This window comes from Porites lutea, chromosome 10 (assembly GCF_958299795.1).
Source record: "Porites lutea chromosome 10, jaPorLute2.1, whole genome shotgun sequence".
Classification (NCBI taxonomy): domain Eukaryota; kingdom Metazoa; phylum Cnidaria; class Anthozoa; order Scleractinia; family Poritidae; genus Porites; species Porites lutea.
The window spans coordinates 16,283,001-16,298,966 of record NC_133210.1 but is presented as its reverse complement, the minus strand read 5'-3'; the positions used below and the strand labels follow the sequence as shown (position 1 = coordinate 16,298,966).

The 15,966-nt window shown below is 39.0% G+C and overlaps 1 protein-coding gene across 1 annotated transcript; it reads left to right on the top strand.

Moving 5' to 3' along the window:
* Window positions 1-13,348: 13,348 nt before the first annotated feature.
* LOC140950484 (demethylmenaquinone methyltransferase-like) lies at window positions 13,349-15,313 on the top strand. Its single transcript, XM_073399720.1, has one exon. It carries the CDS (start codon window positions 13,429-13,431, stop codon window positions 14,248-14,250), a length of 822 nt encoding a protein of 273 aa, XP_073255821.1. The 5' UTR covers window positions 13,349-13,428; the 3' UTR covers window positions 14,251-15,313.
* The last annotated feature ends 653 nt before the right edge of the window (window positions 15,314-15,966 follow it).

Genomic DNA, 15,966 nt, shown 5'->3' with positions numbered 1-15,966 from the left:
TTGGCTTGCGAGCAAGCTCTTCCTCTTGACGCTTTGAAGGTTATGGTTCAGCCAGAACCTTATAAGCAGCCAATCATGATCCTTGTTCCCAGGCTGCTGTGTAGCTGCTTTGTGATTAGCTTATTCCTGTGTTGATGGCTAACTAGTCCCTGCTACAAAAATCTGGAATATTATTTTTTGTCGGTATTTTTAGAAAACTACAGGATATTCCAATGATTTGACTTTGATTTTGGTGAATACTCTCAAAATTTGCTGTTTGTTTGTTTGTTTGTTACAAAAAGCTTGCAACTTCGGAAAAAGTTTCGAAAAATTTTATCCTGAACATTTTGTTTTTATTTATTTATTTTTTCTTTGTTTAATTGTCTGTTATTTTGATGTCCTCTTCAGTATCGGTCAACGTCGTGCATACATCATTCCTTGCACGTCTGTCGATGAGTTTAAGACGGCGCGCGCAGCTGAAGGCCTGTCAGGGCGCGAACGAATTTTACACCACACGTTACAAATTTTTATTAAATATCATAGGACTTTTTAGGTATTTTATGAGAGTTTTAAGTGACACAGGAGAGTTTTGAAACTAGTTTTGAATATATTCCGGAAAGACTTTGAGGCCATTTCTCCATTTTTTTGTTTTGTTTTGTTTTTGTTTTTGTTGTTTTTTTTGTAGCTTGCTAGGCTAGGCTTAGCTGGTACTTGTAAAAGCGGTAAAGGTTTTAAAATATCGAAATTGTACGGTGTTTTTGTTTATTTCGGCAACGACAAAATATGATGACATACATCAACTCGGGGTCTTCCCCTAGAAGTTCCAAATAGCTGGCCATGATAACTTTAAAACTCGGGGAGGTGGAAGCTACTTCCCATACATTTCTCTTAAATGAAATCTGAACGATCTTCTCTTGCAAAGCGATTATCATGGGACTTGCCAGCGGATTTTTGTACTGGTCATGCGCATTACGTCAAAAACCAAAGATCAACGGTTTTGACAACCTCGTCCCAGGGTCATCTCGTTTTTTAATATGGCGGAGGCAGGAGAGAAGACCCTGGGACACAGCAACCTAAACGATCGCTGAAGTCATTCTTTCAAGGACCGTGATTGGTCGACGGATTTCGTTCAGAAATAAACAAGCAAGAATGTGTTGCATGGGATTCATCCTGGAAGCCAAACAAATTAAATCCTTCTGCAGAGATTTTCGTCAACACTCACATGCAAAAATAGCACGATCGATTTCATTTGGCAACAAGCTCCCCGAGGACAGTGGGAATTTTGAGTTGCCAATCGCTGTACTCAAGAGGTTTAAGGCCTGGGTCAAAAGTGTGTTCAGAAAATATGGTTGCTTGGCAATAACTCTCGCTAGGATACCGAGAAAAGGATGAAATTTCCCCAAAATGTAAACCGTGAGGTCTTATAGCGTCTTAACGTATAATTATGGTCACGTGAACCAGAAATTGAAAATAAACGAAATCGGCGAATTGGTGGCGAATTAACTTTGTATGGTTAAATAAATTGGGTGTTCTGATAGAGCATAATCATATTTTCTTCCTACGTACGCTGGGAATGAATGTACTCGAAAAATGCAGTTAAAGTTTTGAATAATTTAATACTAAATTTTTGCCTTTGAAATGACATTTACTTTCACAATATTTTATCGAAGTGGATTGGACAGTCATTCTAAACGCTAGAAAAATTTAATATGAATCAGAAAAATGTTATTACTTATTTCTTTTTTCTTAAACCCGTCCCCAATTTGTCAATTAATTAAGATTTTCAGAAAAAATGGTCACGTGATATGTCACGTGACTTACTAAAACGATAGTTGTACTTTAAAATGTTATAGCCGATGAGGTCTTTCTGTGCATGTACTGAATTTCGATTCAGTTCCATTGAGTACGCAATATGCCACAATATGCTGCGGAGTACCACATGGTAATCACTGTTATGTCCTGTGATATCTTAGTCGATTCTTCTTTTTTTATAACTAATTTTTTTAATAAGGTTTTATTTGTTTATGTTTATGTTTAAAATATATTGATAAGTTCTCAACAAAAAACAACAACAACAACACTTTATTCACATTTCCATTACAGGGTTTGTCAAACTTATTGAATAATTAGTAACTTAACACGTAGAATATTCAATTACAATTTAAACTAAATATTATTACATAGAAGGAAATGCCTAGCGGCTAGATAACCGTAAGGTTTTCGAGCTACAACTAGTTGCAAAAATGATGAGACACTCCCACCGAAAAACGACCTTTCTTGCCTCAAATCGCTCCTGGTCACAGGTCTGTATTATATAATACTGACCTCCCTCCTCCCTCCTATTCAAAGTTGTTCCTCCAAGTTTTGAGTAGGGTCTTGTATTGCTAGCAACTTTGATAAGGGGTGGAGGGGGGATCACAAGCACAAGATCATGGACAGGCTATTTATGCCAAAATACGGTACAGTGTCTCAAGTACTTTTGCAACTGGTTGTCTGATTTAAGGTTTACTTCAACAAGCGATTTCCACGTCTTAAATTCCCAAAACGAAGACTATAGCGACATAAATAAATAGAATGGCACTTTGTGTTGCTTTTCCCAGCCGATACATCATTGTCATTGATAGCAAACTGCCTAAAAATGCGCTTAAGAATGTGGTGACTTGTAAATTTTGCCCCAGTTTTGTTGTAGCGCATGCGCCATTATCTACCGTAACATAGCTTAAAGTTTCGGCGTTGTAATTAAACTCTGAGAAGCGCGAATGCATAATAACAGCATAATTTTCCTTTTCTTGGTATTTAGAGATACTATAGGTGCGAATAAAGCTGCCAAACCTTCATTTTCACCCCTCTATCTGTAACGCAATGACATTTGATATGCAATGGCGTTATGTAATCGGTATACCGCGTGACTTATTTTTCAACATCGTTGTTAAAGTAAAACCTTTCAGTTTTTTTTATCTACTACGGTGAAAATAAGATGGTTATTAAAGTCCGTTAGAGCTAGAGAGCAGCAAAAGTTGTGTGCTATGTTAATTTCTATTTTCTGACGGTCTACCATCATCCACGGTCTACCATTCTGCAAAAGTAAGAAATAGAATATATTATTATATTTATCTCATATGATGGTAGACCGTGTAGACCGTGTAGACCGTTGAAGCACGTAAATTCCTGACATTGCTGTGCTGGAAAATTGCTTTTCTTGGGGATAGTGTCTTCCTTTTTGCAAAGAAATAAATTTCCTTACCAAGTACAGAACTACAAAGCCACGTTATATGCGACCTCTCGCGATTATGTTACTGAAATACGCGCGTGAATTTTCATTATCTTATGCCTATAGCCACACTCGGGCTTCAAAATCGAAACAAAGTTGTAAGACGACCAAAGAGTAAACACAAATCCAAACTTGTGTTAAGTAAAGTAAAGTCGACAACAGCTGCTTTTTAGCGTAACTTTTCTTTCCTGTAAATGGCAGGCGATAAAAGAGGAACCACGTCCACGTACTTATCGGAAACAACAACAAAAAGCTATCTCCTTGATCTAGCGGGGCATCTTACGTCACTTTTCTTCCATAAATAAACATCTTTTAACCGAGTTCGAAGAAAATGTATTATTTTTCGCATCTCTGTAGCATTTTAGGACCAAAAACCCCTTTCCTTGCAGCTTACTTAAGATGGTGTGGCATCTTTTGCCACGTGCTTCCTTTAAAAGCCCAATTTCTTGCATATTACCACATAAACAAAAAGGCCAACAACTGCCGTTTTTGTCTCGCCATTTTTAAACAGACAAACCGACAAAAATGAAATACTGTTTTTTATAACCACCTCCTTAGGTGCTAAGAGTGCACCACGTTTTACCCCGTTTAATAATCGTGCACCACGGCTATAGTGGTATGAAGGACTCAGACAGTCTCATTTAAGGTTTACTTCAACAAGCGATTTCCACGTCTTAAATTCCCAAAACGAAGACTATAGCGACATAAATAAATAGAATGGCACTTTGTGTTGCTTTTCCCAGCCGATACATCATTGTCATTGATAGCAGACTGCCTAAAAATGCGCTTAAGAATGTAGTGACTTGTAAATTTTGCCCCAGTTTTGTTGTAGCGCATGCGCCATTATCTACCGTAACATAGCTTAAAGTTTCGGCGTTGTAATTAAACTCTGAGAAGCGCGAATGCATAATCAGTCTTCCTGGAATAATCTCCAGTAATCGAAATCTCTTCAATCTCAAACTTTATACACACATCTGTCCCAAAAATGTTTTGCATGAAGGCATGTAACTTGTGTAATTTTGACTTTTCTAAACTGATTTCGAGATATCTCAAACAACTACCGGCCTCACTTCGGGAGCAAACTGCAAGTTTACGACATTCTTCAGCGTCGCAAATCCTTTAACAGTTCGCGCTCCTCCGCCTCAAATATATATTGAAACCGAAGAAATAGAGGTGATCTCGCGATATCTCCATTTTTTTTTTTGTAACATTGTACTGTAATAACTTAAGTCCATCTTCTTGTGTGGTTTATATAGATTTATCTTCCTTTTCCTTTCCTCTTCTTAATTTCTTCCTAGTAATAGTTGGCACTACATGTAATAATGATTGTTGCGTCACCTGCACGTGCATTCATGTGATTACTGTGACATTAGACGGACCTTGAACTCAACATCAGGGCCTTCGAGGCCACATATCATTCATACCATGTATATTAGTCGGTACAACGCATGAATGTGAACAGATCGAGAAAAAAAAATCTGGCTATACAGTTAAAAGGATGCCGCCGACCAAGAATAGGTGGCGGGCTCCTTTTGTCGCCTGCAATAACTAAAATAGTAAGCGCGCTCTGATTGGCTGAGATGCGTCCGAGTATTTAAACATGGTTGTGACGTCAAGATGTATTGGTTTCCGCGCCCTAATCACTCAAGCACGAATTTTTTCAAAGTTTTCGAGTTGAAAACTCGACAAGCTTACCTTATTTTTTTTTTCGCTTAAGCTGACATTTTAAACGGCGAGCCTAAAATACAGTTCACTTTTGCACAGATCAGAGTACAGGTTACCAGATAAATGATAGTATTAAAAGTGTATCGTAGCCCTAACCTCTCAACAGAATGCTCTATTAGATCAAGGGGAATCTGTGTGCTTTGGTAATTTATCGATGGAGTAGTGACCTCTACTCTTTACCTGAGTATTGTGACCTGTACTTTAGACCCGGCCCATTTTAAGCGAGAAAAGGCAAAATCCCTCGGGAACTTCCCTTGGTCAAACGAGCAAACAACTTCAGGCAGGCGCAATTAAACTGGAACCAGGATTTTGTGGTTCCGGGTTTGGATTTTTCCAGAGCATCCGTTCTTTTTTTTTCTTTTTTTTTTTTCATTTCCTCAACCTCCCGGAGGAGAGATGGCGAGACGTATTTACAAGACAGACTAAAACAGTGGATATCGTTTTCGCACGCTTTGATTGGCTGCTCAAACTCGGGCTAGCCAGTGCAATTCACCTCCGAGCAACGCCAAACTCGAGTAAGTTACGAGCTTCCCGGTTTGCTGCCGTAATAAACGAAGAAATCTCAGAAAAAAATTAAAGAAGCTGTTCCCGAAAAAACACGAAGAAGACGACGAACTATGGTTTGGAACTTTGTACAGGTGAAGCTTTGTCTATTTAACTGAAATTTATCGATGGAATCGGTAAAAAAGTGTTTTGTTCACAAACGCAAATAAGCCTTGCGTTACTTTATTTAGCTGACATGTCTAATAAATAAGCCCAAAACTAAGTTAAATGTTATTAACTATGTTATATATTTTTTTTTGACGGCAGCATAACTTTTATGGCGTCTTCCCAGGCCTTCTCGGTCATTACATTTCGGTGAAGCATCCGAGAAGAACGGCCAGGAGACTCGCTCCGACCACTTGACCCAAGACTCATCGGCCGCGCGCAATAATGAGACCTAGGGACCAGCAATCGCCTACCCTAGTTTTTGGCTGATTGCTCCGTCCTTAGCGTAAGAATTTGAAAGTTTCCAAAGTTTGGAGGGAAATTTTACACGTCTGAACAGCAATAGGTTTTTCTCTATTCGATGATTATTATTCTGAAATTAATTGCTGGTTTGCACGTTAAGTCATGGCGGCCGTGGTGGTCAAGAACGAAAAAATTTCTCTCCCCTGGGGACTAAAGTCTGTTTTCATGTAAATTCTCAAAGAAAAAAATCTATTATATTGACCCCCAACATGGCCACCTTGTCACGTGGTTGCAAACCAAGAATTTGTCACTTTGGACGTGCTTCCAGAGAGATCGCGTAACACGTAACGTTGCACCACGCAACACGGAGTCATCGAGATTCCTCAGTGCACGTCTGATTGCCCGGAACCAAACCTTTCAAAACATTTTCCCACAAAAAACACATCGCAATACCTATGACGAGAGGAAGAGATTAGAGACTGACCTGGCCTTAAGGGATTTGGCGCTTGCATGGTGTATCGGCGCGCAGTTCTTTGATACGGGAGAGATTTCAAGTGAGTTGAGACTGCACACAGTCACCCGCATCGCTTTCCTTTGCGTAGGAAAATTTACTGGCAGTAATTTATGCACCGAGCTTGGGCTGCCTGTGGTTTTACTAATGATTTTGTACATGTGCAAATATGCTCTTTTGCATGAAATTTGTGTTACCTTAAAATAACAAGATTTTGGAGAGTTTTCTCACATTTGCTTTCGGTATACTGATAGTCATCTTGTCTCTAAAATACCAACATATTTATAATATATAGATTTAGCCAGGGCTAAAACCGAAGCTCCCATTAATAAATCTATAATTTAAATCAAACAATAAACTTGTGATCCACAAATCAGTTAGGTTAAGGGCACATTCATGTGACTTTTGAGGGAAAGGCTAAGTTATTTCTTACATCGAGTTGATAGCCTTATATGTACACCCAAAAAATAGCAAACATCTTCTATCACATTCAAGAGCCATAATGGCTCTTGATCACAGTAGATTAGGCCTCGAAAACAAATTCTTGCTAAAAAAAATCAGGCCGAATTTTCTTGCGTTTGAAAGGTTTACTTTACAAACTCTTACCAACAAATCTGGGGGTGTGTAAACCAACCTTTTATACTCTTTATACGTCACATCTGAGGTGAAACAATACTATTTATCATACAGACCTCGGACAGAATGCGGCATTTCACAATTTTTCAAGACAAATTGCTCTTAGTCAATATTCAGGACGATCAATCATGGGCTTTTAGCGAAACCGTTCAAAAAAAATTTCCAAAATCACCCATAAGGCCAGCCGGTTCTCATTTCTAGTGCTAGCTGTCGGTGTGGTCGAGTGTTTGAATGAACTTTAATAGAGTTACGCTTCAACATAATGACGAATTTATTATTATTATTTTTTGTTATTTAATGGTTTCAGTTATAACGATGTGTAATCTTATAAAGCGTCTGATATGCGCGACATTTTTCAGTACTCCTGCAAGCGATGTTCATGAACGATGAAAACAAACGGCACGTACAAGCGATTAAAATTGCAAGAAAGACTACTAACAATCAATAAAAGAAATATAATTCGGTGAAACCTTTTATAGAGGCAACAATTTTCATTCACGTAGACAGGTATTAAAGTGTGCCTAAAAATCCTGAGTCTTTAAGCTTAAGTTAATTATGCGTTTTACTTTAAGCCGGCCTCCCGGTGTTTGCTTTTTTCAAAGATGAACTCCTTGAAGCAAGAAAATCGCTCAAAGGTTTCTTTCTACAGCCAAATTTATAACTAAATATTCTTCGGAACGTTGTCTTTCTATTTGCGGTGAGAAAATATATCTGAAGGCCTTTTAAAGTTCTGTAAGCTTATATCAAACCTGACACTAGGTCAGATCATTGACTCAAATCTTACAAACGTGCATAAACTTGCCGCATAAACTGTGCTCGACTTCATGAAATTAGATATAACAAAAACAAACATCAAATACAATAATTACTCAGGCTTACCATTCGAGATTCAGTTCCTGAAAGCTATCAAGAAAGGCCACAGTTGCTTGAGACTTTTAAACCCTCTTACGCATTAAGCAAGGTGAAAAACGAAAACGATGCCATCCGAATTTTGACAAGCGGCGCATTTCTCAACCAAAAACCGAATAAACAAACCAGCCATGAATAACAGGAGACTCTTGATAGCAGCTGTATTTCATTTTGTACATCCAGTGGAAAAAGACAGTTAAAAACATCACAAGTTGACACAAAACTCTGTAAGCTTCAGCGCAAGCTGTCAAAGTAAAAAACTTTCAAGATGCTGCATAAATTTTCCGCATGAACTCACCTGTCAAATTTTGACCAATCAGAGTATAAAAATTGGACGCAGACCGTGACCAACGCGTGTCCATGGTAAGATAAGGTCTTCCCCGCCTGTATTTTTAAAAAAACTGGCTGAATTTTCGCGTCCGAGCTCAGTTTGAAATCAAAATCTTAATAGTGCGGGGCATAGTGACATAGACACAACATATTTCATATGAATCATTGGAAAAAATAAACTTGAGCCTGCGATCATTTGAAACTGGTAATTTGTCAACGGATAACTTCGAAAAAATACTCAACCTCGATGGGTCGACAATTGAGCCCGCGGTACGGTCAGGTGATACTTGTCAGCGGATACCCTGTTTTGACAGCTGTCAATTGATCACAACATTGATGTGCAATTAGTTTTCTCTTGGGCTCCCAAACTGGCTAGAAAGTGTAAGAGTAAAAATTGGTTTCCCTGTGGTGCGGACGGACGGTCGTTCGTTCGGTGTACGGTCACGTGATTGCCAAATTTTCTGGGATGGGTAGATTACCTTAGCTATGGGGCTCCGCCCACGCGCGCGCGAAGCGCGCGCGTGGAGCTCCGCTAAAATTAATGATTACATCTAAAACTTTGTCAACTGTTTGCTTTTTAACAGTACCTGGGCCGGGTTGTTCAAGGCTGGGTTAAGATAACCCAGGCGAGGACGGTTAGTGCGAAATCTGAATACAGATGTGAAAGCTTCATTTTGTCAACAAGTTGATGATTGGATACTCTTAAAAATAAAGGAGAAAATTATCCAAAGAAATTTTTCTGAACAAAAGAAAAAGAAACCCGGGTTAAGCGCTGATCGGCTTCCGAATAACTGCACCCTGTAGAACATCTGTTGCACCAGAAAAACAAAAAGTTCTTTTTACACTCCCGGCGCACGCTGGCCAGTTTCTCCTCAAATAACAAGCATTTGAGACGAACTATATGATACCACGCTGAACACTAACCTTCAAAACCTTTTCATAATGATACACAGTTTAATAGAGGTTTCGCTGTACGCAATCCTTACGTTCAAAGTATGCCATAATCATAGTTATCAATCCCAAGAACCATCCACCCTCCCCCCTCAAATGCTACCTGTACGCCTAGCAAACATATCGAACGCACTCTCCTAAGCTCCGATTACCCCTAGTTATAAAAGATAACTGTTGTACGATGGCTTGTTGTCAGTCCTGGGAGTCAATTTTATGACGTGTTTGTTTTGACATGTTATGCGGTTTCCATAGGACAACATGAGGCTTGGCATGAATTGCAAACCATCACGCAAATGGAAAAACTCGCAGTTCTCGCCTGCCTTCACGAAAACCAAACTATTCGTATACTTTGATAAGCTATTTTGAGTCGGAATTTCGAAAATTCATCCATGAAAAGTACGTACCCAATTTTGGAAAAAAGATTATTCGTACATATGAATTTAGAGACCTTAAGATTCGAGGACGACTTCGTGGTCGAGATTTAACTTGAAGGGTTTTCTCACGGAAGCTCCACTGTACTCTTTTTCACCAGAAAGGTTAGCACGGTTATTTTATTGAAGAAGGTTAAGTCATCCCGATCACAAAAAGCTAAAACTTCTAGTACCGCAGTATTTGATGACTTGCTAATCTGTCACTACAACATTTTCGCTAAAACCCGTATGTAGTAGAATGGCAAAGGCTATCACGTCAAAATGACGATGGTTCAAGCACAAGCAGTACACAATAAATACTGAGAAATCTCATCCTTATCAGTCATCTTCGTCTTAGATTCTAAAGGTCTCTAACAGCTCACATAGTTGATGCCATACATATTAAGTTGACTAGATTTAAAGACATTCAATGAATACCCTAAAGACAGAAGCTGACTTACCGTTTTGAAAATGTGATCTATCGCAATGTTAATAACCACCAATGGATGTTTTACTTGATTCAGGATCAAGAGTAGCCTGCGTTAACCTGTGAACAGGCTCTCTGTTTGGGAAAGGGTGAAAAATCGCGAGGAGAGGGAAGGGAAAGAGGGAGATTATATATATTCGATATTCTGCCCTCTAGACTTGCAATTGCCGATCATTTGTCAGCAAGATCGTTATCTGTCATTTGGATACATTGGATACATTGGAATGTAATCAATTTCGCGTGTAAATTTTTCAGGTTGCGGAAGTAAAGTCAGTCTGCAATCTGCCGTATGGCATCGTTTCAGCTCGCGCGTGTTATCGGAAATGATTGTTTTCTTTCTCCGCTTGGGCTACCTGTGCTGAGACTTCGCTTTTTTGTTTCGAGTATTCGGATAAGTCAGCCTAAACTAGCTAAGTGTGGCCATTCGAATGAAAGCCACTTAGCGAACAAATGGCTCATTTATTTAGCTTCAATTAAAGTCGCTTATTGTTGTATTTACCACACAAATTACCATCTGACCGAATCAGAGAAGCTAGAGGCTTGTTTTTGCAGTGAATTGACGACCAGACATGAACGCCCTTGGCTTTCAACGGCGCTTTTTTGGAAAATCTAGCGCCCTTCCAGCAATCAGAATGAACAAATGAACTAAGGTTAAAACCAGTGTACTCGTTGCCACTACTTCTAAGGTGTGCATGTTGTCCGAGGATAGGGTAAAACTCCTGATGCAGAACTATTGATTAGCAATGGCAAGCTCTGTTAGTACGTCATTGGAAGAAAACTCTACAGAGATTCCGCTATGAGGAGTACTGAAGAAACTGCCGTACGCTAACGATTTTACAAACACCCTCTATCCTTAACCCTATGGAAGACGAAAAATATGGCAACACGTCAATTCCGTTCGTGGAAAACTCGCATAAAATGATCCCTAAAGCGACGTTCAATTCCGAACAAGCTCGACGACTTGCCGAAGATATTTTGCATTGTAACTTCAAACGCAGAAAAATGCAAATAGCTTGTGGTAAAAGCCACAGAGGAGTTAAAAAACTGCGTTAAGCCGGGTGTGGGATGTAACAGATACAAGTTCGTGTGCGTGGTTTATTTCGGCTTGTTACAGAGTCAGGGAATGACGATTACAAGCCGCTATCTGTTGGATGAAAGATTCGACAGGTATTCTACAGGGGCACCCAACGGCAATTTTCGGAAAATATCTGTTCGGAAGACGATTTGAGATCTAGAATTTTCGGAACATTTCTTGTAAAATTTCTTGCTTGCCTGCCTCTCCTAGGATTTTCGAACATCTTCAAAATGGTATAATTACCCATTTTTAACGGATTTTTACCCTAAAAAAGGCCACCTAGAATTTTCGGGAGCCTTTTCCTGGCTTAAATTTTAGAAAAGGTAAGTTTTGATCCCTTTAATTTTCGGATCACTAGACCTTCAGCTAGGAAATCCGAACAGATGAAAAGTTTTTAGGGGATAAAAATATGCCTATAGCTACCCTTTAAATACTAAAATAAGTTCAACAATGCTATGTTAAGTGGTTTTGAACTATATCGTTGTTGGGTGCCCCTGATTCTACCGCCTGTTATCGGAATCTGTCGTTGTATGTTGTGGCCTCGATATATGGCGTGTTTTATGAGTAGTTTTAAGTTGGCGCTTTACTCGACAGTTAGAGGCCAGAATGTTCGGTTTGAGGATAATCTGTTTCTGGAATAGGGCTTATCCCTGTTTTTTTTTTTTCCAAATCAATGGAATATAGTATTTCCTTGTGCAGTTATTTATTGTTAAAAGTTCTTTATATATTAAGAATGCGTGTGAAGTCTCGTTGACGTTTCGATGATTCGCTCATCATTTTTAAATTCTAAAAAGATAGATTGTTAAAAGTTCTTTATATATTAAGAATGCGTGTGAAGTCTCGTTGACGTTTCGATGATTCGCTCATCATTTTTAAATTCTAAAAAGATAGATTGTTAAAAGTTCTTTATATATTAAGAATGCGTGTGAAGTCTCGTTGACGTTTCGATGATTCGCTCATCATTTTTAAATTCTAAAAAGATAGATTGTTAAAAGTTCTTTATATATTAAGAATGCGTGTGAAGTCTCGTTGACGTTTCGATGATTCGCTCATTATTTTCAAATTCTAAAAAGATAGATTGTTAAAAGTTCTTTATATATTAAGAATGCGTGTGAAGTCTCGTTGACGTTTCGATGATTCGCTCATCATTTTTAAATTCTAAAAAGATAGATTGTTAAAAGTTCTTTATATATTAAGAATGCGTGTGAAGTCTCGTTGACGTTTCGATGATTCGCTCATCATTTTCAAATTCTAAAAAGATAGATTGTTAAAAGTTCTTTACATATTAAGAACGCGAGTTATTTATTATTTAGGTTATTGGGCCAGCAATTATTTCACCAACCATTTTCAAAAATTTGACAGGAATTTGATCAGGGCTAGTGGAGGAGTCACTTCGTAGAGATTTTAATACTTGTACTACTCGGCCAGGGGAGACTGTCCTTAGCTTGAAGAGCGGCGGGTCTTCTGGCTCAGGAAAGTTGTCGATGAGCTGCAGAATCGAGGAGATGGAGTCTGCGTGAGATTTGAGGGTCCGTTCTGCAATAGGAGCAAAGAAGGCATTTAGTAACTCTGGATCATGCACCAGTGGTTACAGTTAATTAAGTCAGTAGGCCTGAGCAATAAAAAAGCACACTCTGTTAGTTTAATTCTGCTTCTCGTATTACGATTTTGCCTGGGGTACACGACAATGGAATACGCCAACTTTCTGACGTTTTGGGTAAGCTACAAACACTTTAGTTAAATATTCAGAATATTTGACCTTTGCGTGATTAGCACGCCAAAATCATTGAAAAGGAAAACATTTGTTTGCACAAAAATAAATGCATACTTATGATGAGCCCTCCGGCAATATAACCGTCGACTGCGCTGAAACGACGACATTTGCAGTTTTAAATTTTTGGTTACACGTACCGATGATCGATTTGTATTTTGTCGGTCGACGGACCTGGTCGCGTAGTATGTCGTGAGGCGAAATGACTTCGCCGTGGGAAAAAAATGAATGTTGCAGCTGGAAAAGCCTGATCTCAGTATCCTACAGCAATACTATATATTCTTTGTTCATTAGTCATAGCAAATTTGAATAACAAAAACAATGTTTGTATACAGTGAGTCTCCTAACGTGCTTCAGTTGCTATCTCAAGAGCCGACTCCGCCATCCCGTTTAACCGATCGGTGAGACTTTTCCCTTAGCTAATGAAAGAAATGCAACACATTGCAGCAGCAGGTTACCAACAAGCCTCGTCGTCCAAGCAAAAAGTGGACGGTGAAGACTTCATCAAAACCGATGTCTGCCCCAAAGCTGGAGACACCATCTTGGATTTAGGCTGCGGTACAGGAGAACTGTCTGCATACCTAGCTGAGTTGGTAGGACCCGGAGGAAAGGTTATTGGTGTCGATCCTGACAAGGAACGGATTCAACTGGCCAAGGAGTCGCACAATCAAATCGAGAATCTCTCATTCGTAGAAGGAAGTGCTATAAACTTCCCAGGAATTGGAGCTGAAGTCTACGACATCATTTTCAGTAGTTATGCACTTCAATGGATGACTAACAAACAACGAGTCTTCAACAACATGTTTTCAAGTCTGAAAGTTGGAGGTAAAATAGCTATTAGCTACCAGGACCGTTTGCCTCCGTTTGAGTTCAACGCTTACATGCTGCTAAATCCAGAGAACGCAGAACATATTTGCAACGAGATGTACCGTTGTGAGTCCAAAACCAATATCAAGCATTACTGTTTATCAGCGGGATTTCAAATTGTCAAACATGACCTTTTTTTTATCCCATTTGCTTTTGAATCCATTGAGAGTCTTTTGGAGTGGCACTCGTCAACTACACACGGTGTATTTGATCTTTCGCTTGTCACTGAAGAGCGTTTACAGAAGTATCTCGCTCCCTACCTTGGCAAAAATGGGAAGCCTTGCCTGGATTTCCGAGGAATAAAAGAGGAATCCCCTGTGTATAAACTGATCGCCGTTAAGCAAGCTACCAACGCTAAAGAGGAAAACAATGGTTAACAAAAACACTTAACTAATGATTAGCTCTTAAGCATTGTTCTTACTTCATATTATGCATAATCGCCTGTAACCCTTAAAATTTTTACATGGTGACAAACAAACTTGACACTACCGCAAGCATTGGTAGAACCAACGTAAGCACTATACTGAAAGTATATCTACCGGTTAAGTGGCAACAAGCAAATTGTTTTTGCTTTGTGCAGCAATCCAATGATGTTCTCTAAAAATTCGTCATCTTAAAGTTCTGTAGTTTCCTTCTGTTGCTAGGATTCTTGGGGAAAATTTGTTCCAAAATGCGAGCATCCGTTTTCAAACCGGGGGGGGGGGGGGGGGAGGAGACTTTTGCGGCACCCTCTCGCTGAGAAGTTCAAGGAATAACTTAAAGGGACCGTTCAAGTTATGACTGTCAAACTTAGAGACTTTTCCTAAAATCCATCTTGGAAGATTTAAAGTCGACGTGACGTGTACTTTAACATTGATATTACCACAGCAACCGAGTTTTGTCAGCCACCTTTAGCAAATATTGCATTTTTATTAGAACAACTTAAGGTTTTATTTCAGTTTTTCCTTAGTTAATGAATTATTATAGTACACTGAGTATAACATTTTTTTTAAAATCAAAGTTGGTATAACTGTCAATTAAATCCAGGCTTTTTAGTGACTACTTTGAGGAAAAAACAAGAATTTATGTGAGTAAATGACAGATGCTGGGTATAGTTTTCAACAGTGTTCATTTCTCTCGGAATTTCATAACTTCCAGATTGTTTTACCTCCTCAGCATCCTTTAACACGCAGATTAAATTTTCCATTATTAAGATTATCTCGGTTTATTCAAATTTTAAGTAAAATGAATTACGTGTAATAAATTCAAAATGACGGATCCAAGATGTCGAATGATGCCAGTTCCTTTTTAGTCATAGATGGCATCATCATGACATGACTGTTGGATTATTTTTTTGTGTTAACCAACTTTTTGACTTTATCAGACACCTTATTTTTTAAGTATTTTTTGCGTTTCTTGAGGAAAATTTGGATTCTGCCAATAAAAACAACAATATTACGTCATAATCTGGTGTCAAGCTACGCGGTCGTGTCAATCAAATTATGCCTAGATGTTGAAAATGACGAGTAAATTGGGCTGCCTGTGGCAGAGCCAATCAAGTTTTCGGTGGAAAGTCGTCTCCGTCCTAAAAGGACAAAATGGCGGACGCATAACCCAACCAAAAACTTTGCATGTCCCGTCCACCCCCCCGTACCCCAGCCCCGATAAGGATGATTATTTGACTTTGGAGTTGAGGGGAAGGGGCTAATCGTTTCAGAAACAAACAAGAAAAATGGGTACCATCAATTTTACCACATATGAATAAAATAATATGAAAAAGCAAGTTACCCTTTTGGAAACGAGAAAAGGTAGGCATTAATTTTAACTAGGACCACAATGCAACCCCTCCACCCCCCCCCCCCCCTAATCCCTCTGCCCCCAAAATATAACGTGACTAAGACTTGATCTAACCTGAAATTAAGGAAAATAATTGTCGTCCTAGAGCTTATTATGTGACAGGGTCATCTTTTTATGTTTTTCCCTATTTATTTATTTATCGGCTTTCCTGTATACAGGCCTGCCCGGAGGGAATGTGCACGAATCGGAACTCAGGTCCCATGCGAGGTGCCATCCATCCCCTTCCCAATCCCACAACTCCTAAAGGCTGGCCACAG